Below are 23753 nucleotides of genomic sequence, written 5' to 3'. Positions count from 1 at the left end.
TCCAGATTGTGAAACTCAGGGCCATGGAGATAGAAACAGAGGTAAATCTTTGTGCAGAAGTTTCATGATTTTCACTGCCAGCCTCTGCAGGAAGGATGCAGAAGTGATGGTTCATATCCATGTCCACTGGATCTCAGGAGTCTGCTGCAAAGGTGTCTCTTGCAACTTCCTGGAAGAAGAGTGCTGAGGGTTGTTTGCTCCCTCAGTTGTTTTCAATGATCCCTGCAGATTTGGCTTTGCTTTCTGGTAACCATTTGTTTTCAATTGGCGTTTCTCCTGAATTAGAATGAATCCTATGGACTATTGTTTCCAAAACTCGTTTATTCTGAATGCATTAAAAATAAGCCCAGTGGGTGGGAGTTACCATGACAGATATTAAACACTAGATGGTGCTTCAAGGGCACATTTCTTTGGGCGCCGCTGCTCAGAGGCTGCAGAGGGATGTGAAAGCACCAGTACAGAGTGTCAGAGAAGACTTCAGTGCAATCTCTGCTGATGGTCTGTCTTCAAAGTTAGCAAGCTTTGGCTGCCTTGAATAGTGCCAGTTCTTATCCATATCTCTTCAGCCTTACCTTCATAAAAGAAATAAACAGCAGGTATTTTCAGTCGCCCAAGGACTAGAGTGTGGTGAGCAAATAGAATGTGAAAGGCCATGCCTAGATCAGCCCTGGCTTAGGTTACTTCTTGGTTGTAGAGTTTGTGTTGGTGAATAGGGCTGCACTCACACTTCTACCTCTCCTGAAGTAGATGTGGGAAGGGGAAGAAATGGGCAGTAACATGTTCCTACATATAACATACATTATATGTTCTACATTGTTATGTAGGAACAGCAGTGAACTGTCTTCTCCTTGGGAAAAGCTGAAAGCAGAGGAGGCCTGGGACTTGAAAGCATGTCTCTGACCTAGGCTGGTGGGACATCTAGATTATCACTGGCCTTTGCTTGGTTTGTGGAGGGGTTTTAAGACTAGGCGCAGCTGACAGTCACTATTATGATGTATAAACTAGAAATGTGGTGTTAAGAGAAGCAGAGATCTTCTCAGCTTTCCTGTCTGTTGCCTTCTAAAGGAACCAACTGTACATGCTCTAAGCAATGTCTTCGTTCTCTAGACTAGTCTCTAGACTCTTGGAGACACCTGACCCTCTCTGGGTGGAAGTATTCAGGTAAGACTGTGGTCAGTTTTTCCACATCATGAGCTGACCGAGGCAGCCTAATCTGGATGCTGCAGTTCCTTCCTTCTGGATAATCTACCACACCAGAGCCCTTTTTGCATGCTGTGGCAGTAGGTTTGAAGGAAGTTGTCTGCTGCTGCCATGGTCTCACTTCTGGAGGCACCCATTCTCTTCCTGAAAGGCAGTAAAAATGAAGAAGTTAGAGATGAGAGAGAAGAGGCAGTTGCAAAACAAGGACCAGATCTCCAGAATTACAGTCATGAAGAGCCACAGTCAGTTGAAAGTCACTAATTTTCCCCCTGTGGAGCAGGCACATAAGCGTTGCATATAATCTCACCAGGTTTTCAGATCTCCTGGAGAGTGGCCTTTGTCAGCATTTGTGGGGGACGTGTAACGTGGATACAGTTGACTGAAAATTAAGCACCCCAGCTAGACCACACAGAACAAAGTTTGTGCTAATTCTGGAACGCATAGCCTCCCTTTCCTCCCGCCTGCTGCCCAGGGATATTTCGGGGGAGAAGTCTGAAGCATTGTCATTGAACAGCCCCATGCTGATCCTTGGAGAGAGCTCGACACCAAGCGCCAAGGGAGGACTGGGTCTTCCTTCCAACAGGAGGTTTGAGCCAGTGGAAGACTAATGATGATAAAAGCATTGGCTGTCAAGAATAGCAGGGAGGGTTTTATAGTTTGAATGGTTTTTCAACCCTTTCCTCCAGTGGTTCACTCCATGTATCTGCAGTTTTATATTTTACTTCACCTTCCCCAAGTCCCACCAAGGCCCAGTGCTGCCCCTCTCTTATCACTAGAGGGAGCGTTTTGCATGATAATTGCCATTCCAACAACTGCTGGTTGTCCATCGCTTATGTCACATGGATACCTCATATTTTTCCAATCTGAGAAAAGGGGAGGAAGGCCAACAGACTGGCTTTGTGAGACATTGTTAATCCTGCTTGATGAAAAGGGGCATAAACCTTTTATATTATGTGGAGCACATAAAACATTTAACACACTTGAAGCTGAAGTCTCTGCTGGTAAAACATGATTTCCGTGAGGTATAATTCATTAATACTGCTGTACTTGTGGGATGAGATAATTCAGCTGGAATTCTGCTTATCTCAGTTTTCATGGGGGGACTTGCACAATAAACCTGTTTGGAAACTACACAGAAGACTGTTTTTCAGTGGAAAACTGGATTTTCAAACAAATTAAAATGATCATTTGAGCCTTGACATTATTTTTAAGAGCAGATGGAAGAGCATAAATGTTACAAATCTGAATGGGAACGGCATTTTTTCTTCTATATTTCAGTTAAATTTAAAGGAGAGCTCATGTTTAACCTTAGTCATGGTATTCGCAGCTGAGTCCTATCTGTATGGTGTTAACTGCATGGTGTTAATCAGCTTCACTTCTTTTTAAAATTTCTGGCTCTGGTGTAAGGAAAAAAAAAAGTAGATAGGTAACTTGTATAAATCTTGGAAAGTTAATATAAATCCTGTCCATTTTAATAGACAAGTAATAACAAAGCAATTAAAAATTTTCCTTGTGTGAAATAGTTCACATTTTGCACATTGATTTTATGCATGCACAACAGGTGTAAGCCCACTCTGACACTAGCTTTCACACACATATAAGACTTCTCATCCATATGTGGCATACTGTGTAAGTAAATCATACTGTTCTTTTCCATTTGGAAAGGTTTCCTCACTGAAAGTAAAATGTCCTCTTATATGGGTTGTTTCCAATTGCATCTGTCAGCAAGTAGACTAATAATCTCCCAGAACTAATAGTGGTGGTGCTTCGTGCAGAAAATATACTTGCTGGAGACAAGAAGGAAATGTTTGCATGCTAGGCAGCACGGACGGGATGTTCTGATGAATAAGATGTACTTTCTTCATGATTCTGTTATTTAATAGCCATGCTAAAAAACTTCTTTCGGTGTGCTTGATGGACTCTGTCTTCTAACTCTAGGCTATTCCTCTTTTAGGCTTTGGTGTCCCTGAAGCTGCTGGGAAATCAGTTAGTTACATTGCCTTCACAAGATAAGTGGAATTGCAAACAACTTAAATCACTGGATCTTTCAAAAAACCAACTTGGAAAGTAAGTGTTTCTTTCAAATTTTGTCTGAGAAAACAAAAGCTGAAGAAATAATAGCAAACCCAATCCCTCCTGTAATACAAAGGGTGTCAGTAGTGAATTAATTACCTGCATAGAAGGCATTGATATCCACATACCATGTCTCTAAGTATATTGTGTATCTGTGACAGTGATGAATTATCCTTTACTGATTAGCACACTATATCATTTATTAAGTGGATGGATTACTGATAATGGCAGTTTAATTTCAGAGCATGTAGAAATTTCTTTAACCCGGTGTGTGGTTCGTCACTACAAATACTAGTTTGTGGGGAGCATATCTTAACCATAAACCATCTGGCTGGACTGCAGTTTGTAGTTAGCGTGGGAGTATTGTTTTGGAAAAAATGAAAAATCTTTGATTTTTCAATGGAAGTGTAACCAGCTGCAAGTTCATAGAGAAGACTGACATTAATAAGGTCATCCAATAAAAGAGTGATGTTCTTCTATCTAGAAATCAGAATAGAGGTGTTTACAATAGAGTGTTAAAGGTCCCTTATCTTCTCCAGAACTGCACTGAATGTGTCATATCTTCTCATTTGGGTGCCTCTCCAGTAAATCTTCTGGAGTCCTTATGAGTTCCTGTGTCAGTTGCAAAAGACAAATTACTGGTTTTTTGAATGTCTCTGCATTTCCAGAGTCATGTTGTTGGGTCATGTTGTCAGAGACTCTGTGGTGAGAGCAGAGAATGGCAGCAGGTTGGTTCTCCACCGCTTCTCATGAAGGTTGCTCAATTTGCTGTTTGACAGCCTACTTAACCTTGACACCCGTAAAGCCGGGGGTCAAGTGCTCTCACCCTGGGAGCTGAAAGCGTTGCCTTGCAGAGCTCTGTTAATTTGCCAGAAGAAAACCATTGGGCCTGGACGAGTGTTGGTGGAGTCTAACTCTGTGATCGCACAGCAGGTTTCAATCCCATCTCTCAAAAGCAGACAGGAACCCGTAAAAGCTGTGCTGTGAATCCCACAGCCTAGAGTGGGGCCAGACTCTGCACCACAGTTCTCAAATGCTGCATCCAAGCTCTTTTTTCTCCACGTGTCACCATTTTGTTTGGCTCACAGGAGTGACGAGGGATTTAAAACAAAGCGGATTCCCTTTTTCACCACGAAGAGCAGGGTGCGCTGTGGCCCAGAGGCAGGTAAGGTACACGGCAGCACGAACATGGGGAAGCAAGTGCTGAGGATGCCAGGTGAGCCGTGAAGCAGCAGGAATCTGTGGAGTTTGGCTGGAGGGAAATCAGTGTAAATTCATCCACAATTTAAAGTGCAACAGCATTTAAATTAGCAGGAAGTATGTTTAGGTAAAATGTTTCTAAAGAAATGGTGAGGCTGGTTGGTACCATCAATATAGAAAGATGAAGAATGAGTGAAACCTGTTTCTTTCACTGAGCTTTTATTCTTTTCATGAAGGTTATTCTTTTTAGCCAGAGTACTAACTGGTATGTTGAAGGGAAATTAACCCATAATTAGTCTTATTACTCCTAGGATTGTTTCTGTTGCTGAATTTGAAAATTGCCTGGTTTCCCCTGTCTATGTGATTTGCACCCACAGTTTGGGGCAGAGCAGAGGAGACGTTGTGGATTAGCGCACGTGAAATCCCAGAGAGAACAAAGGAATATGTGAAGATATTTGCACTGCTTCCTGCTCTCTGTGGGATTCATCAGCATTTCTTTTTGTTTGTTTGTTTTATTTTAAAGCCCTTGGAGAGCTTTCTTGCTCTCGGCTGCCTGAAGAATAGCTTGCTCTAAAGCATTCTTTGCAAATCGCAGACTGGAATAGAGCTGGCGTCTTCATGACGCACATCCGAGCAGCCCTCAGCTGCTCGCAGGAGGGGGAGGCCCTCCTGCAGCAAATGCTTTCCTCAGTTCCCCTGAAAATGGTGGATGATCTCAGGTCAGCGTGAATAGGTAAAATTGGTAAATGCACCCAGTACAGCCATAGCTATAGTCTGCTCCAGTCTGCTCACCTGGGAGGCAGAGGCTCTACCTGGACCTCCAGGGAAGGCTAATCCTACCTCACTTTTCTGTCTGTGGAAGTAGAGGCTGCTGTGCAGCAAGTCTTGTACGTGCACCCTAAGGAGGAGAAAGGATCGGTCTGCATTGTTTTGAAAATGGGAAATGGAAATAGAAGTGCTGTGTCACTGGTGAAATCCTGAACATGGAAGAATTGGAAAAGGAGTCTGAATCTTGTGAATCTGTGGAGTCTGACATATCCTCAGAGCTTCTCTGTGAAGTGCTACAGCAACATTTCCCAATGGGCAGAGAAGGGCAGGAGCAGCAGGCAAAAGCAGCTAAAACCAGCTATAAAAGGGAATTGCTGTCCTAATGAAAATTTCTACATGCTGTAAACCCAACATAAGCCCTCTACATAAAGAGGGGGTGGACTCTGCATTAGTACCATTTGAAAAGCTGTGGCACATAATGCCCTGGTGCCACTTTGAGCTGCCTGAGGTTGCCTCAGGTTGCAGGAGGGCATGGAGCAGCCCACCTGGCTGGTGCCATGCTTGAATAGCCACAGAGACAGAGCAAAGCCAGCTCATCTTTTTCTCTCTGTTCCTCTGCCAAGTATAGCTTGGTGAGACTAGAGGATGTGGCCAAGAATTTAAAGAACATCGAGAGAAAACAGAAGCTGGAGTACATCAGCTGCTCACAGAAGTCTCCTAGCGAGGTGGGGGGCAGGTTTTCATATAATTTTACCAACAAAGCTATTTACTTAAGTCTAGATTATATAAAGAGAATAATTTATGGATGCTCACTATACTTGATTGATAAATCTCAGAATAACTTCTTGCACACGTATGTGGTGCTGGTGGCGTTTATTCATCCAAAAATATATTTTCAAGATGGGATTTGTTTTAAGTTTTCTACAGTTCTTTAAAAGAAAATTTGAGCTCAAGCCAGAGAAATCATAAATAACTCATGAATAAATAATTACAATTCATAAACACCTCGAGCTTGCTTCCAATATAGTACACTCCTTTCCACCTGGGACTCTTTGGTGAATTGAGAGTATTGCTGCTATTTTAGGTGTTTGCTCCTGTGTGTCCAAGAGGGACTAAATCTGTCTGTGCCTAGGTGCGTGCTGAAGAGGAACAATGAAAAGTTTAAGTCCAGCGATGAGCCAGAAAGGAAGTGAATTGAGTCCATGAATAAGCCTGCTGTTCTCCTAAAATAATCCCAAAGATGATTTTTTATTTGAAAACTCAAAGGCAGACTGTGACAGCCTGCCCACACCAGACAGTCCTGTCACGTATATAAAACACCCCTGCAGACAGTAGGACTCTATCTTACTCTTCTTCTGATCACAGCTCAGGCTAGAAATGCTGTTAATATTAGGACTGGGGAATTTTCTCCTGAGAAGACCTCTTCCATTTTCTTTTTTTTTTTCCCTCTTTTTCAGCTAAGTCTAGTTACAATTCCTCAAGTCTTCTCTGTAAGGGAAGCAGATCTTGGTGGAAGTGCAACTGTCCTATCCTTGAGGAAGGGTGTGTCTCGCATCTCAGGGAGTTGCTTTTATTGACTGTGGAGGCAGCAGATGGTGCTGGTTGTACTTTCATAATTAGAGACTCAGAATCTGCTTGTCCCTGTGTGGCCTAGTTTTCCTTGACTTCAGGACGCTTCTTGGTAGATACATGTGACACTCTTAAGACAGCAACACAATTCATGGCAGCTTTTCATGCCGCTATCCCTGGAGTAATTTGTGGAGCAAAATGATGCTCTTTGGAACCAGCTGAATTTCCCTTTGTTTGAACCTCTCCACCAGCAGCAACTCAGCCATGCAGTTGTTGCTATTATTGCTTGGGTTGCTCCCCAGATATGCTAGTTGCTGCTCAGACATGTAGGAAGTCTGAAGTGCTCTGAGACCTTGCAGTCTAAAACAGAACAGAGGGGCAAATGCGAGCAGTGTTTTAGAGGCAGCATAGATTTGCAGTCTGTCAGCTGCAATTTGGGTTTTCTTCTCTGTTGTTACTGACTTTGATCCACCATAAATTGCTCCAGGATACAATGTGGGGGCCTGAATGTAAATTCTGACCAGCTTCTGGCTTTTCTCAGGCAACATGGAAAAAACATGTTGAGAACCACCCTTGGTATGCCCTTTCACTGCCAGCTGTTAGGCTGGAATAGGGACAGTTTGCAAGGTATTACCAGTTATTCAACAGCAAGAAATATAATGCACTCATCCTCTGATGTGTAGTTGTCTTGGAAGACCTAGAGTTCCTCCCTCAGCACCCCAGAAGTCATGGAGAATGTTGTCTTCAAACACATGCATCATCGTGATTTTAAAAAATTGAGATGTGAGCATTGATGTTTGATCACCATTGCAGGCCATTTGCTTTTCTGCTCTTGCTTCATGGTGTTTCCTGCCAAGGAACATGACCTCATGTCCTGCCTACAAAGTTAAGGTGAAGGCTCTTGGTTGAGAGCCTTGGTGTCTGTTATGTTTTAAAGGTGCAGTTTGTTTCCTGTCTTGTTCCAGGTCCTTTTTTGGAGTTTCCAGCATTTCTGAGTGATTCTCTGGAAGTCCTTTATCTGAACGACAATCAGCTGGACTCTGTCCCGCAGTCCGTTTGCCTTCTAAAAGGTTTAACAGAACTTTATTTAGGAAAGTAAGTCCATGTCCTGGAAAAGCTATGCAGTATTATTTCCATGTTGTTTTAGTGACCAGTCTTCCGTGGAGCCCCACCCCAGACGTCCAGTGCTTTTGAAGTCAAAAAACTGGAAATAGTCAGCCCCTTACTAGAACTGTGTCCATCATTTGCTTTAGATAAGGAGAAGGCTGGCCTTTTGAATTAGGGAAGATGATCTAATGCTTTGAACACAGGCCTGGGAATCTAATGTGCCTCTAGTTCATTCTGGCTTTTTGCTGTCAGCTTCTATAGCATTAGAGTCAATAACTCATAATTTTTGCCTTTATTTCCTCAACTATCCAGTAAAGATGATTACATTTGTCTGCCTCAGAGGATAAATTGAGGTTATACATCACTTTTAGGATGGAAATTACTATTAAAGTGCTGAGTAGTCTTATTAAAATGTTAATGGAAGATTTCTGCAAGGAGAGAATAGTGTAATCTGAGAGTCCGTGAGAGCAGCTACTTACACACAAAGCCTGGTTGTTGGTAGATTTATTTGTTTTTGTACAGTAACCCTGGTATCCGAGAGCTTCCTCCAGAACTTGGACAGCTGGCTAATCTCTGGCAGCTGGATATCGAGGAACTAAATATCAGTAACGTTCCTGCAGAGATCAGAAAAGAGGGTAAGGCTGATCCTGTGTGTTCTTTATTAAATTGACTGAACTTATAACGAAAATCGCTTCCTTTTAACGGTCCTGAACAGGAACAGACTGTGTGCCCAAACCCTTGTTGTGGTTAACTGGAATTGCATAGGGAAACCTCCTACGCATATTTGCAAATTTGATAATCGGTGCTAAGCTCTGGCTATATGATCAATTTAAGATAGATCACATGTTAAAACGATGACTTATAAATGCAGTATTTCATTTGCAGAATGCATGGCAGATAAATTCCATGGCTTACTTCCTGAATGTGTATGTTTTCGGGTATTTAGACGGTCTTTCTAAAGACTGAAGTGTTTAGGATCAGCAGTCAGTCACATTGAAGTGACTTTATTGTAAACTGCTAGGTTTTTGGATCTATTACAATACTGTCTTCTTTTTTGTGTGTTTTAATAAGAAAATCCTGTGGGAACAAAGTTATTAGGAGTTATTCCTTCTCCAGCACGCTGTTGAAGCCTAAATCTAATTTTAACTGGAAACATAAAAGTAGAAGGAAAAAATGAGTATTTTCCAATACTAAATTAGTATTTTATGTTTCCTTTGAGCTTCTGAAGCATACAAGCCACAGCATTTGTTTCTTCTTACAGTGCTCCATTGTAGAGTCTCAGAGCAGTGACCTTTTGTCTGGGGTCTCTGTCTCAGGTTTGTCCACTAGAGGTTTCTTTGTTTATTCTCCGGGTTGTCTCAGCCCACAGTGAAACTGCAGGGAAAATATTAATTCAGCTGATGTGTCTACAGCAGTAGGTTTTGTGCAGGCCTGCTATACATATGTACATTTGTAACTGCTAACCACAGATAAAGCCTGTTCAATTTCCCCCCATAGGCCCTAAAACAGTGCTGGCGTACTTAAGAGCACAGCTGCGCAAAGCTGAAAAGTGTAAGCTAATGAAGATGATCATCATCGGTCCTCCACGACAGGGAAAGTCAACGCTGATTGAGATCCTACAGACAGGAAAAGTCCCTCAGATGATGCACAGCGATGCCACCATACGTACAACAAAATGGGAGCTCCCCAAGCCAGTGGGACACAAGGCAAAGGTGAAAAACAATCGAAGATCCTTAGCCCCAGTGGGATGTTTGAGCCCCGCAGTGTCCCTTTTGGGCTGAAATTGCTTGCCCTTTTACAAAGAACAGTTTCCATTACCTGTGAGCCATGTGACATGTTTTTAGACCCATCACAATTCCTCTGTTTCATTTCCAGTTGATAGTGGAGGACAGTTGTGTTGTCTTAAGCACTCAACTTTGTATCCTAAAGACAAAGAGCCATGTATAGACTGCCTGAATTCTGGCTCTCCCAGCTCGGGTGGTTTTTGGACACTGATTCTGACAGAATGTTTTAAATCAACTTCTATAAAGCAGATTCTCCTTTCATTTGGGGCCAGAAAATGGGACATCAGTACCTAAAGCTGGACTCCCTTGATATCAGAACTGTCCTAGGTGGGGAAGGTGGGTGGAAAGTAGGATGCCCGACCTCTGGTGTGATCCAGGGATGTCTAAGGCACACCTTAAACACCCAAACCTCAGGTGGTTCATTCAGGGAGTGTGTCAACCCATACTGAACTCATTTGGACAGCACTGAATTCATTCAAGCATTTGTAGGTGGGCCTGTCCACCGCCTGCATAGTAACACAGGGATTAGAGCATGCAGAATTGGTCCTGAGGTCTTGTCAGAGCTGAGGGTGTGCAAACGCGTGGCTCTCCCTTCCCAGATGAGAGCTGAGACCACCAGACTGTTTTGGAAGGGCTGGAGAAGCCTGCTGAGTTCAGCTATTCTACAGCGAAGAGTGCCAGGCCAGAGACAGAAAGAAAAAGAGCAAGCATAACTCTATAAAGAGAAGACTTTGGTGGGAGAAGGGATTTGTGCGTTTTGTGTTGAAGAGCAATTGAATAAAATAAAAACCTAGACAGCATCAGAGACCTGAAGTGGGATCAAGATGCTGACCTCTCTGTCTCTCCATACAAGTACCCACAGCTGAAGGTCTTTTGGATGAACAAAGCAGTCCTGGTGCTAGTTAGGGCTTGGTTTAAACAATATGGAAGTTCTTCCAGCTATTTCTGGAAGATTTCAAGCTGGGACTATGCTAGGAAATCAGAGCCCTACTGAGATACTTAGCTGCTTGCTGAAATCTCATAGGGTAACTTGTCATGTGGGATCAGTCCGTACTTGGACCTGGACCAGTAAAAGGAGCCCACTCAGTGTTACATGATGCTCTGAGGATGGTGGTTGGAGCAGGGTTTGGTTTTCTGCTCAGTCACAGGCCTCTTGCCTCCCCAGGGCCAAGTGATGGAGGGACAGAGCCTCCAAGGTATGTAGGTGCTTCCTGCTGCAGCTGGGAGCCTGAATACAGTTTAAGCAGAGAGCTGTGCTCCCTCTTAGTGCTGTTGCAGGGGGCTGCATGGAAGAATGGATGCTGAGATACTTGGAAGAGAGCCAGAGCTAGAGAGGCCTCCATTTACATGTTCCCCAAAAAATTAGTGAGTCTGATCTACAGTAGCTGTAATTCTGGCCCATCTCTGGTGCGACACACACTTCAAAAGCCTCTGAGCAACGTGCAGGAGGTGTTCATGAAAGGCTTGAGAAGTTTCCCATCTCCTGAGCATCTATATTCTGTTTGGCTCAGTTAGGACTGAGCTCAGTGGAAGTGATTTCAGCAGGGGGTTTCCTGTTCCCCATAGCAGTAGCAGATAAGTAGCTTCAACCGTCCTGTCGAGCGTGGCACAGACAAGGATGAAACAGTTTCTATTCCAGATGCAGTGAAATACAGGGCTCAGAATGAGACCCTTGTTTGTACTGGAGAATCCACAGCATTAACTGGAGATTTACCAGCATCAAGGGCACCTCTATCGTTTTAGCAGCAAGTAATTAGTCTTGATTTCCTGTGGGGAAGTGGTAGCCATGCTTAACAATTGCTTGTTGATTTTTCTTTCCTGGAGGCACAATTAGGACATTGAAACCCTTCTTGTGTCATACATTATGCAGGCGTAGGTTTATACTTCAGCTATTATCTCCCTGTGATTTACTGCAACCGTTTGATTTGAACACTTCTCTTTGTCTAAGTAGGTTGATTCAGTGGAGTTCAATGTCTGGGATATCGGAGGCCCAGCAAGCATGTCTACAGTCAATCAGTGTTTCTTCACAGACAAAGCATTGTACATAGTTGTATGGAACTTGGCACTGGGGGAAGAAGCTGTGGCAAACTTACAGTTCTGGTTGCTGAACATTGAGGTAAGAAGTCACTGGTGGACTCTGGGGTATCTATTTATCAAGTAGTAGCACACAGATATGTGATATTACAGATTCTTTTTGGTCTGCTTCTAAAAACTCCGCAAGCTATGAATTTTGCATAGCTTTTGGAATTAATTTTCCATTATGCTGTAGGCGTATCGCTATATTTAACGGTTTAAATTTATCATTTGCTTTGTTCTGCCTCACACACATCAGAGAATGAAACAAAAGCTGATTTATAAACCCTCGCTAAGTAAGGCTGAACATACTTATTTTGGAATTAGTGTTTGACCACACTGTGCTCTGAGGAGGGTTTGAAGCTTTTTGTTTCTTGTGTGGGTTAGACACACATTAGTCTTGAGGTTATATTTTTAGCACTTTAGATTCAGGTAAGCTAGAGAGTATCTCCCAGACAGCTCTCAGATGAGACTCAGAGCTGCAGTGAATTCGTTGCTGTTGATTGATTTTTATAATACCATGTTCATAATTTTTTGTAAATATTTATTATTTGATATCTGTCCTAATGTTACATACACAAAAATGGACTCTAAGCTAGTGCCTCTCAAAAAAGAAACATCTTGACATTACAAAAATATTAACTTTATGGTCAGCAGCAATCAAAACCCTGAACTAGGTAACAAAGCCAAAAGCATAATTATGATATTTCAAAAATGTATGATGTGCCTGTGTCCTTAATACATCTCAGCAAGCACACAGTAGCATCAGAAGAGATACAGACAAAGATGAACAATGATGGTTAAAAGAATGGAAAAGTTTCTGGGTGCACAGTGATTAAATAGATTAGGCCTTTTCAACTTGGGAAAGAGGCAAGTGAGGAGGGCTGCACGTAGACTTACCGGGGTAAGGAGAAAACCAGAAGGGAGTCTTTGTTCATGGTCTTTTACAGTAGAAGAATTAGAAGGGATCAAATGAAATAATGAGATGGTAGCTTTGAAACAAACAGTAGGAGGTATCCTAAACATGACAGATAGCTAACCTGTGGAATTTATTGGAACTACAATGTGCTGTGAGTGTCAGAAGTTGAAAAAGCAGACTGGTGGAAGAAAAATCCATCAAGTGCTAGTAATTCAGAGATACTGTCTCATGCTCAGAAAGTTGGTGAGCTGCAGGCTTCCGAGTGCTGGGAGAGCACACCAGGGAAAATCTCTACATGCTTACACTGTGCCTATACTCTTCGTTAGCCTCCAGGCAGAACATTGGGCCAAGTGGAACCTTGGGTCTGACTTGGTACATCCATCACTCCTGTGTCTGCACAGAGTTCAAGTTTGGTGTCATTCGGGTTAGGAGATTTCAGTGGGCATCATAAGAGAGAAACAGATTGAGTGCAAATAAGCATATATTTCTGCATCTGAATATTCTTCTGTGGTCAAAGTCATTTGGATCAGCAGGCTGATCCCTGCTTAAGCCTGTGCAATCCCATTGTATTTGGCAGCGTGTTCCCTGAAATATGGATACATTCCAGTGCTGTAATACAATCATGGAGGGGTTGGAAGAAACCACGAGATCATCTAAACCATTCCTTTGCACTGATTCAGGATTAAGTAGATTTAGACTTTTCTAGCAGTTTATCTCACCTCTCCAGGTACCTCCAGTGAAAAAGTTTGTAAAACTTCCCCAGGTATCTATTCCAGATTCTAGCCTTTTTCAGGATGTCAGAGTTAGATCTGGCTACATGTTAAGCTAATTTCTCTTCTTTTGTCTTGGCAGAAATAGTTCCCATCATTTAGCTGTCCTGTAGCAACTTAATAGCACATGGCAACTCCCTTTATGTTAAGCCCTGGTGTCATAAACCCAAACTGACAGTTTCTTGCTCTGCAGTAGCAGCAGATGATTAAGCCCTATTCTGCAGGAGAACTTCTGTAATACCCCCATCACTTGTTGCCGTTGTCAAGCTGCCATGACAGGTTGCATCCATTTTATATATATATTCCATTTTATTTATGTATATGAATACCTCCTCTTAAATATTATTCTTTGCACATGCCCTCACTGAATTTACCACCACATAATCTGGGTGAGATCATTGTCAGTGTTTTCTCTTACAGGCCAAAGCTCCAAATTCAGTGGTGTTAGTGGTAGGAACACACCTTGATTTAATTGAAACTAAATTCCGTGTTGAGAGAATAGCAACTCTGAGGGCATACGTCTTGGCTCTCTGTCGGTCTCCTTCTGGATCCAGAGCAACTGGCTTCCCAGATATCACATTCAAGCACCTGCAGTAAGTACTTGTGCCTTTATGAAGCTCTGTCACTATTTTATGTCACTTTAAACCATTTTGTATTACTTGATCTCCTTGGCAACAGAACTGATTTAAAGACTTGTCAGCATTGCATTTAATCTATTTTTGACTGAGATAATGTAGTATAATCAGAGAGAAGTTCAGTGTTGCTCAGGGGTCTGATTGTGGGTCTGAGAGCTGGCAGCTCCAAAGTCATGACCTTGGCCAGCCTGTTTTAGTGCTCCACTCAGGTGTCTCACCATTAAACAGTGATACAGTTTATTAGTCACAACAAGAGAAGGTACAGATTGGGTAATTAATGCTGCAGAGCTTGAGAGCATGACTGTTAGAGAGTGGGTGCTGTGGGTTTGTAAAGGGGAGGCTGTGTGGGAACCTCTTGCTACCTGACGTGAGGACGCAGCTCACATGGCGGTGTTGGCAGGGCGAGGAGTGGGTCAGCCCCCTGAGCCCCTGGCAGTCCAAACCTCTGCCATCAGAGTTCTCCGGGTGTGATAACGGAGGGGTGGTGCTGTCTGGAAGATCAGTGTCAGGCCATGGATGCCCTTGGGAAAGAGGAGGCTTCTCTGGCTGGGAAAGAAGCGGGTCTGTCAGCTGAGGGAGGTGCACAGCATGGCAGGGAGTGTGGATGCAGCAGGCTGGCACCAGACTGTGAAATCGCCAATGCCTGGGGCAAGAGCAGGTGGCAGCTGGCAAGTAAAGAAGGGCGCTGCAGTGCCCCTAGCGCTTTGCAGCTGCTGCCTGGTAGAGTCATCAGGAGACCCCCCACACTCTGTTCTGCAGACACAAGTGCTGCGACGGGCATCCCAGCTGGCTCTTCCCTGTTAGGAGGAGTACCAGGGAGCCAGTGTGAGGCACAGAGACTCACAGAAAGAGAAAGCCTTGTGGTTCAGTCTCCTCAAACCTCTTTTCCCATCACCACAGAGCATCCTAACATGATTGCAATCATTCTTTCTCAAGGGGACTTTCCTTCACCCTGCCACACATCCTGCATGTTCCCCTTCTTCACCTTCCTTTTCCCCTACATTTCCTCCCAGTTGGAGTTGTGCCTGATTTTGTACCTCCTCCCTCCTGTGCCTCTCCTTCACACCCCATCATCCACCCGGATGGGGCTCCTCTTAGCAGCGCTCCGGGCAGCCGGAGGAGTGTGAGGAGAGTGTGTTGTGAAAAGCTTGTGTGGGTGAGCTCGGATTGCTTTTATCTTGCTGGTCCTCCAGCATCCCAGTGTGTGCACGCTTCCCGGTGACACTGATGGCTGAGGTTTAAGATAAACCATATTGCTTTAGAAAAGGATTTTCTGTCTGCCACAGGAACATGTGTAGGATCAGTTAGAAAGACCCTTTGTTGGGGAAAGTGGAAGAGAACCGTTTTTGTTCAGCCCACAAAAAGGCCAAAAATAGTAGGAGCTGGAGAGAGCAGGTTTTTAGCTGTAAAGAGATGATGAAGGCCAGCTTTTAGGATCTAAGCATCAATTCCCAGATCACAGGATCCAGCTGAGCAAGGGCCAGAATGAGGGTGGGAAAAGGTGTCTGGTAGTCATCATCGTGCCTCTTTGATCTGAGCCGAGGAGAACTGGACTCGTCTCCAGTGATTGCTGGAGAGTAGTGTTTTCCTCCTTCCTTCAGCCCCTTCCAGGATGTGTGCAGCACTGGAGGGAAAAAGGGTGATAATTTTGGTCAATGTGGCAGGGAAGTCCCCAGAGGTCACGGTGCAGAGAGGACAGAAGAGCAGCGCACAGTGAATGAAGCAGGCAGAGCAGAACTTAGCCTAATACATCTTTTTCAGGCTTCTTCATATTTTTCTCCAAAGCTGAAAATGCTCACTGACAGCCTTCTTCCCATTCATCTGACACAGGAAATTTAAAGTCACTGATTAGAGAAAGTGAGCCTGGAAAGGAAGCCAGTGTGCTGATAAGGTTTGATAATCTTCATCCTTGCATGACTTTTGCAGTGAGCTCTCTTGTAAGACTCTGGAAGGCCTCGATGGACTCCGACAGCTGATTTTTCATGTCACTTGCAACATGAAGGATGTCGGCAGCTCAATTTGCTCACAGAAACTTGCAGGGAGATTGGTGAGAACTGCGCTTCCTAGTGATCCTTGCCAAAGGGGGGCTTTTGTTGGGCTTGGGTTTGGACTGGGAGGTAAACATTAGGAGTTACTGTTGGTGCAGAAGGCATGTGAAGCATGTAAGATGACTGTCTGGCTTTGGGAAAAGACAGCACTAAAAGATCCCTGTAAAGGGGAGATGACTTAGCAATTCATCTCCAGCAGAGTGATTGCTGTCTGATACTGATCCTGCTATTTTTCTCGTGTGACTTACAGATACCAAGAAGTTACCTTAGTCTTCAAGAAGCTGTCCTTGCAGAACAGCATAGAAGAAGTCAGAATGATGATGTACAGTATTTAACAGACAGACAGATAGAATTGATCATTGAGCAAACGCCTGGAAATGATATCAAAGACTACGAAGACTTGCAGACTGGTAGGTCAGAGCAGACCAGTAGTTTCTTGGAAATCAATATGTGTGACCAATTGAAATATTCATGAATAAAAAAATGGGGGGGGGAAAGCCCACCAGATAATTGCTGTTCAAAAAAACCAGTTACAGAGTGTTCTACACCTGTGTAGAGGTCACTTTGGAAATGGGTAAGATGTAAAATTAATAATGAGGCTTTGGGGAGAGGACTTGGAAGTTTCTAGGATGGTCTGAGGCTATTATATTTTTAAATTTTTTTTAAAACAAGCTTTGTCTGATTTTATTTCTGCTCTGTGAAGAATGAGGGTTGCCATAGTTTCAAGGCTGTCTTCTCTGTAGGGCCTCAGTCCTGTGATCTTCACGGAGGCCTTGCTGTGCAGGAGCCAGGGTGAGCCCTTCCCTGTGAGGCTGGCAGGAGGAGGGTAAAGGGGAGGTGTGATGGGGACAGAAATACTAACTGTAAAGCAGCGAGATATGGGTTTTACAAGTGGAGTGCCAGATAGCAGCACTCCTCAGATAAATGTTATTCTCGGCTTGGCTATGTCCTGGCTATATCTGGTATGTATAAAACTGCACAGACTGCCTCATAATCTTATTCATCTGCACTGTGGTTTCCTAATGCTGGTCTATTGCTAATCTACGATTCTTTATTTTTTGCAGCGATTAATTTTCTCATAGAAACAGGTACACTACTGCACTTCCCAGACACTAGCCATGGCCTGAGAAACCTCTACTTCCTTGACCCCGTCTGGCTCTCAGAGTGTCTACAGAGGATTTTCAACATCAAGAGCTCCAAGTCTGTAGCTAAGAATGGAGTCATCAGAGCAGAGGATCTCAGGATGCTGCTGGTTGGGACAGGCTTCACAGAGCAAACCGAAGAGCAGTACTTCCAGTTCTTGGCCAAGTTTGAAATTGCACTGCCTGTGGCCAATAACAGGTACGTTGATAATTGGAGAGGCTTAGCCATGCTGGAGAAAAATGGCCATTTAATCAGTGGATATTAACAGGCTTTGTCAGTATAAGCGGTTGTCTTGACAAGGATCTTGCTGTAAGAAAATATTTGAGTGTATTAAACAGCGTAATGGAAGGCACCCATCCATTTGGGCTGTATTTCCTGGCATGAGCATCCTTTGGTCCAAACAAGCTGAGTTTGAAAACTTTCCAAAGCAGGTCTTTGTCCACTCGGTGCATTGAGGCTGGTGACAGGCTCAGCCACCAGCACGGAGGGGTGGTGACACCGCCGCCGGGGATGTGGCGATGAGCAGGTGGAAGCTGTAAGCGCTCAGCCAGCGCAGCTGCAGCTGAGAGAGGATGTGAGGCTCGTGGCTGCCCGGCCTGAAATATAGATGGGCTGGAATCATCTGTTTCCAGTGAAAGATCCTCACTCCAGAGTATGGCAGAAAACTTTGGGTAATCAATAATTATGTCAGTCCTGAAAGTAGTAGTGTTTTATTTCTAGTGAAATCAGGGAAGTGTAGCGTCAGTAGCAATGTGATTTTCTTAGTTTTTAGCCTCAATAGGTGTTGATCAATAGTTTTCCTAGAAACGGTCTAGGAAACCTCATTCTCTTTAAATGTTAATGAGTCCTCCTCCCCTCTGCCCCCCGATCTCTTTTCCTCTGGGCAGAGTTCCCTGCTATTTTTCTCTCTCCCATCTGCTTGGCGACAGCCTGTTGTTGCGTTAACGGTGAAACCATAGTTGTATTGCACTTTTTATGTGGCATTTGCATTTCACTTCCTTGCTCTTCCAGGACAGCATGGCTGCGTCGCCCTGAGCCTCTCGGGAGCTCTGAATGCCAGCACAAGTGCAGCATTCTCTGTGCTGTCATTATGCCTGTCACTTATCCAGTCCCGGATGCCAACAAATTTTCTCAGGCTTAACACAGATAAAGCAGCAATGTTTCTGCTTGGTCCAAAATGCCTTTTGGACTCCTTGTCACTATCTGCCATTTTTCTCCAAGGCAATTACATTGTCTGTGCCTCGGGAACAAGGAAACTGCTTTTTCATGGCCTGCCCAATCTTTTTTAGAGCGATCCAAGCCACATTAGCAGAATATTCTTCCCACTGATGGACTGTAGCTATAGCAGGTTGGATTAATTTAATGTACTAGCCAGACACAGAGCAGTTATTTGTTACTGCGCTTCTGCAATTATTGTCTAGATTGCCAGATAGAGTTTCTGTGCAGTCAGTAGAGAAAGCAGCTGCCAGTTTCTGTTCTGAAAGGGTGGATGAGGGCATGTTTCACATATTTTCAAAATTTGCATTGGCTGTTGTTCAAGAGCATTGAATCACCATCTGTATTATAATCCACTGTATAGTTGTGGTGCAGAAGGGCCTCACTGGTCTTCTTATACTCCTAGACCCTTTCTTGGATTTGCTGAGGAAAATTTACTGGCTGTCATATGATGAATCCAGTACCTTTACAGAGCAAGAACTTTTTAGTTTGGTGCACTCCACTTTTCTGCCTAAGGTGCATGTAATTTAGCTTTGTTCTGCTTGTTAAAATAGGGTTGAAAGTATGACCATTATTCTTGTAATTTATAAGTGAAGAGAAATTTTTATCAGTTTTACATTCCAAAGAGGTTTCATGGAACGGATAATTTGATCATGTAAAATGTCATCAGATGTTATGGACTGTGACACATGGAGAGAGCTGTTGTCTAGTGATGGCTGTTTTTTCTGAGCTGATATTTCAAGTTTTACAGAATACTGCAGCTGCTAGAGAGAAAACGTGACAGGCTTAAAGCATTGGATTTGGACTCGACATTAGTTCTAGTTGTGTGTCTAGTCCCTGCCACTGTTATTTTGGTCAAGTCCCTTGGCCATTTGCCTCCTTGCTGTCATTATGCCCGTCAATGATGAGCCCCAGATGCTGACACATTTTCTCAGGCTCAACGCTGATAAAACAGCAGTGTTTCTGCTTATAAGCAAATGAAACTTTTGATTGTATAGGCATCTTGGAATGTATTTGGTACAGAAGAGTATCACTGTGAAGAGATTTATGGGTAGGTATTGGAAGCCCTAAACTCATAGTTTTCAAAACAGTTCTAGTCTTCCAAAAGGCTTTAACTTCCCAAATACTAAAGATCAGGACAAATGAATATTCTGTGCTTACTGGGAGATCTGAAAATAATTTGAAAACTTTGTGGTCCTCTACACCAGTGTAGCTCTGGTAGTTCTGACTGGTCAGACTCAGGTAGCACTGAGTCTCCTCCACACTTGGGCAAAAACCTAATAACCTGATTGCAGGAGGAGTCGGAGCAAGATGAGTGATATCTCTGCTGGCATCAGTCTGGCAAAGTGAGCTCTTGCCCTGGGAGTTTGTCAGGGATGTGGGAGGTGTCCATCAGCTGCAGTATGGTGCAGCAGGAAGCCCTGTCATGTTGACCATAGGATGTTCTCATTCTGGGACTGGGATAAGAGGCAGCACAGTCCAGTCCCTGCAGCCTGGAACTGCCTTATTGTTACCTCCCATGAAACCTTCTCTCCCCACCTTCTGGGCTTACGGAAGCTGAGCTGCTGTAGATTGTTTCTGCATTTATCTCCTGTTCCACATAGGAGCACAGCTGTAATTCTCTGCTTACTACCAGGGCAGAGTAGTAAAGATACCAAAGAATTAGTCCCAACATCACAGCTGTTCTAATGACTGTTATATTTTAATGCATTTAATCTGTGATTATACAAATGTCCTGCTCATTACATCAATTTTAGCCCTGTCCAATAGCCCTGGCTGAATTATGTAATGTCTATTTTGCCTCTGCTTGCTTCCATAGTGTAAATTAATTTCTCCATGTATTGGTGCAGTGCCTTTAGTCTAAAAGCTTTTTTATACGCAGTAGGCTGTGCCATTAAAAATCTCTTTGGAGACTGAATTGCCTTATTATCCAGCAACAATGTACTCACTGTTACAAGCTGTAGCTAAAATTTGAGCTGTTGAATTTGATGTGTTTCAGCTACCTCCTCCCTCATCTGCTTCCTACCAAGCCAGCATTAGATATCCACGGGCTCTGTCACCAGACCACAAACACAGTCCAAAGGGTCTTCAAGATGAGTTTTGTCCCAGTTGGCTTTTGGCAAAGATTCATAGCCCGAATGTTAATCAGCCTGGCAGAGATGGACCTCCAGGTAGGTTACTGGATCTCTCTGCAAGCAAAAGAAGACAGCTAAAGTTGTTGTTCAATATAAGTGTAAGTGGGTGTCTCTTCACATCCAGCTTGCTCCAGTCACAGACTTCCATAACATTTGAGTAAATAGGGAGAGATGAGACTCTGCAATCAAAATCTGATTCTGTTTTCACAGTAGGTGTCATTTAGAACAACTAATTGGCACTTGGGAAGAAAGCCTGCATTCTCCACAGCCTCTTTATAACATGATCCCCTGGAAGGTCTCAGTACCTCCAGCGTCTTCCAATTACAAGTAATTGGAGTTCTGCCTGCGGCTCTTGTCCATGACCATTCCACTAGGCCAGACTCTGCTCACGTCATTTGCCAGTGGAGATCTGGAACAGCTCCACCAAAGTCAGCTGTCTGAATCTATATGGGTTTAAATGAGAAGAAAATTACAGGACTGTTGCCTTAATGGGATAATGAGTGCAAGCAGGCACCCTACTAGTGCAAGTGGAATGCAAATCATTAAAGTAGCATTTGTAAGGTTCTGAAAGCTAAGTGAATTTTGATGTTGTTACAGACATATTTTTACAGCAGCTTATATCTGAAAACATAGCCCTGCTGTAAACCATAATAAATACCTGCAAAATATTTTTAGTACTACTGTGGTGTCTTCTTAACAGCTATCCATTTAAACTCTGTTCTGTCACTGATGTACAGAACATGGAAAATATGATACCTGTTTTGGAAGGTCCTCTGTGTTCCAGGCATCTCAAATTGTGTAATAACTTTACCTGTTGTAACGGGCTGTCTTGGCAACCCCTTGCTTACATTCTCATGGGCACTACATAACCCTAGAGCACCTTTGCTAGGGACCTTATCCAGTCCTCACTGAAGTGAGTGGAAAGGATCCCAGGCGTCAGACCTGTCTGCAGACATATAAGCGCTTGAGCAATGTGTATAGTGGAGTTCTTCAGATTAAGTCTTTGGTTTTAAAACAGAAATACATTTTGCTCTAAGTGCTGGTCTGAAGTGTCTTGGAGAAAAGCCATCTTCCTCCCACTGAAACAGGTGGAAAAGTTAACTCTCTACATTGAGGGCAAACTTAATCATTCACTAGAACTTTCAGCTTTTCTTCAGGTTTATAAAACTTTTGCAAATGCAGAATTCATATAACAAATGTCACAGTTATAGAATTAACTTTGTTCACTGATGCGAAATTGTTCCTTTTGGAGTGGCATGAAAAATATTTCCGTTGCTGCAAAACCAACTTTTACTCCTGTATTTTCATTCCATGGCAATTTTTTTTTTATGAGCACAAGTCACTCTTTAATGGAAAAGGTATGACAGCACCTGTGAAAGCCAAAAAAAGAAGTCACCTTACTGCTCGATTAAAATAACAGCCTTATGAGAAATTTCCATAATTTAATGATTTTCATGCTTTTCTGCTTGTTTCAGCTTTTTGAAAACAAGAAGAACACGAAGACGAGAAACAAAAAGGTGACCATCTACAGCTTCACAGGCACCCAAAGGAACCGCTGCAGCACGTTCCGAGTCAAAAGGACTCACACTGTTTACTGGCAGGAAGGTCTGTTCGTTACCTTTGATGGAGGCTATCTTAGGTAATTTGTGTTCATAATGCAGCATGCGTGACAGGGGACTAATAGAGTGTGTGAAAGGCATCATCTGAATGGAGATGAATGGGCCTGACTCATGCTATATGCTCGCTCATCAGTAGAAGAGGAGGCTCCTCTAATAGACGTAACTCATCTGGTAACAACTGGTGACAAAAATGATGAACAACTGATTGTTTGGCAGTTTTGAATATATCACCCTTCTGTGTTATTGCAGCCACAAATTTAAAGAGGCCTGAAAACAGAAAGCAATATTCAGAGCAAAACTCTTTGCCAGCATAAAATCATGCATTGTCCCATGCAAAGATTTCCTTAGGTCAGTGACTTTCACTGAATCCTAAAACTTCACCACTGTGTGGCAGTAATCCAGATCAGTGGTGGTGCTTCTGCGCTATCAGACTGCGTGCAACAAGGTCTATGGACAACTGGTTTCAGCTGGCCAAGGCAGAGTGTCTGCTCACTGCAAGCGTGGAGAAAACCTGCTGTCCGTTATTCTTTCACAAATGCAGAGAGCAGGTAGCTCTCAAAGCCTCAAAGCCTTTCATCTTTGTAATATCTGCAGATGCATTAGCTCTTCCAGTCCCTGGCAAGATAGGGAGGAACCATTGGTGCTGCTGCACAGTTGGAGACAGTGACTGTCCTGAGTTCACCTAGGCAGTCTGCAGCTGAGTAGAGTCTTGGACTCAGGCATTACAAATCACAGGCTGGAATCCTTAATTCTGGACCGTGGTGGTGGTCATACTCTTATCTCCCCATGTACTTCAGGGAGTTACAGAACTCAACTCTTTGTATTAAAGATTTTTTTTTTTTGGTGGGAATTGCACAAAAATTACTACGTCCATAAACTTTTCCAAACAATTTTTTGAAATAGGCCACTGGAGTTTTTTTTACCGATTTTTAAAACTCCAAGCGCTCCATCACGCTGTATGGGGCATTTTTGTCAAAACTCTCCATCATACTCAGTTCAGTTAGACCAGAGTTTTCTCTGGGTCTGACCTTCTGTAGCATTTACCCATAGTGAGCAACCAGCATTTCTGTGTAAAAATTCTCTCCTGAAAGTCATTTGCAGAACAGACAATTGAAAATCATCCTCAAAGCTAGATTGCTTTTTATTTTGATTACTTATGAACTACTGTTATTATGTAACTCATCTTTCCTGCGAGAAAGAAGTTGTTGACACTGATACTTCACAAAAGCTTCATGTGGCTGTCTTTTGGCTTTCTTACACAGTGTTGAGTCTTCTGATGTGAACTGGAAAAAGAAAAAAAGTGGTGGAATTAAAATCATTTGCCAGTCAGAAGTGAGAGACTTTTCAGCAATGGCATTCATCACAGATCACGTCAACTCTTTGATAGACCAGTGGTTTCCTGGTAAGAGAGCTACTGTCATTTTCTGTGCAGTATTAATGTCTTTTTAACAGAAGGTTCTTTGACAGAGCTCTCCAGGCAATATTGTGTGTTAAT

General features: G+C 43.3%; 1 protein-coding gene across 1 annotated transcript in view; it reads left to right on the top strand.

The window, feature by feature from the left end:
* Nucleotides 1-23753, top strand: part of LRRK1 (leucine rich repeat kinase 1) — an 80234-nt gene that overhangs the window by 34564 nt on the left and 21917 nt on the right. The window contains exons 10-22 of the mRNA XM_074880638.1: nucleotides 3155-3267; nucleotides 4362-4438; nucleotides 7776-7905; nucleotides 8440-8552; nucleotides 9415-9629; nucleotides 11653-11817; nucleotides 13884-14056; nucleotides 16025-16145; nucleotides 16397-16556; nucleotides 17211-17487; nucleotides 20504-20675; nucleotides 22115-22278; nucleotides 23521-23660. Coding sequence (XP_074736739.1) covers nucleotides 3155-3267; nucleotides 4362-4438; nucleotides 7776-7905; nucleotides 8440-8552; nucleotides 9415-9629; nucleotides 11653-11817; nucleotides 13884-14056; nucleotides 16025-16145; nucleotides 16397-16556; nucleotides 17211-17487; nucleotides 20504-20675; nucleotides 22115-22278; nucleotides 23521-23660 — 2020 coding nt within the window. The remainder of the gene's footprint in view (nucleotides 1-3154; nucleotides 3268-4361; nucleotides 4439-7775; nucleotides 7906-8439; nucleotides 8553-9414; nucleotides 9630-11652; nucleotides 11818-13883; nucleotides 14057-16024; nucleotides 16146-16396; nucleotides 16557-17210; nucleotides 17488-20503; nucleotides 20676-22114; nucleotides 22279-23520; nucleotides 23661-23753) is intronic.

This window comes from Strix uralensis, chromosome 11 (genome assembly GCF_047716275.1).
Source record: "Strix uralensis isolate ZFMK-TIS-50842 chromosome 11, bStrUra1, whole genome shotgun sequence".
Lineage (NCBI taxonomy): Eukaryota > Metazoa > Chordata > Aves > Strigiformes > Strigidae > Strix > Strix uralensis.
This window is presented reverse-complemented; position numbering and strand designations above follow the sequence as displayed.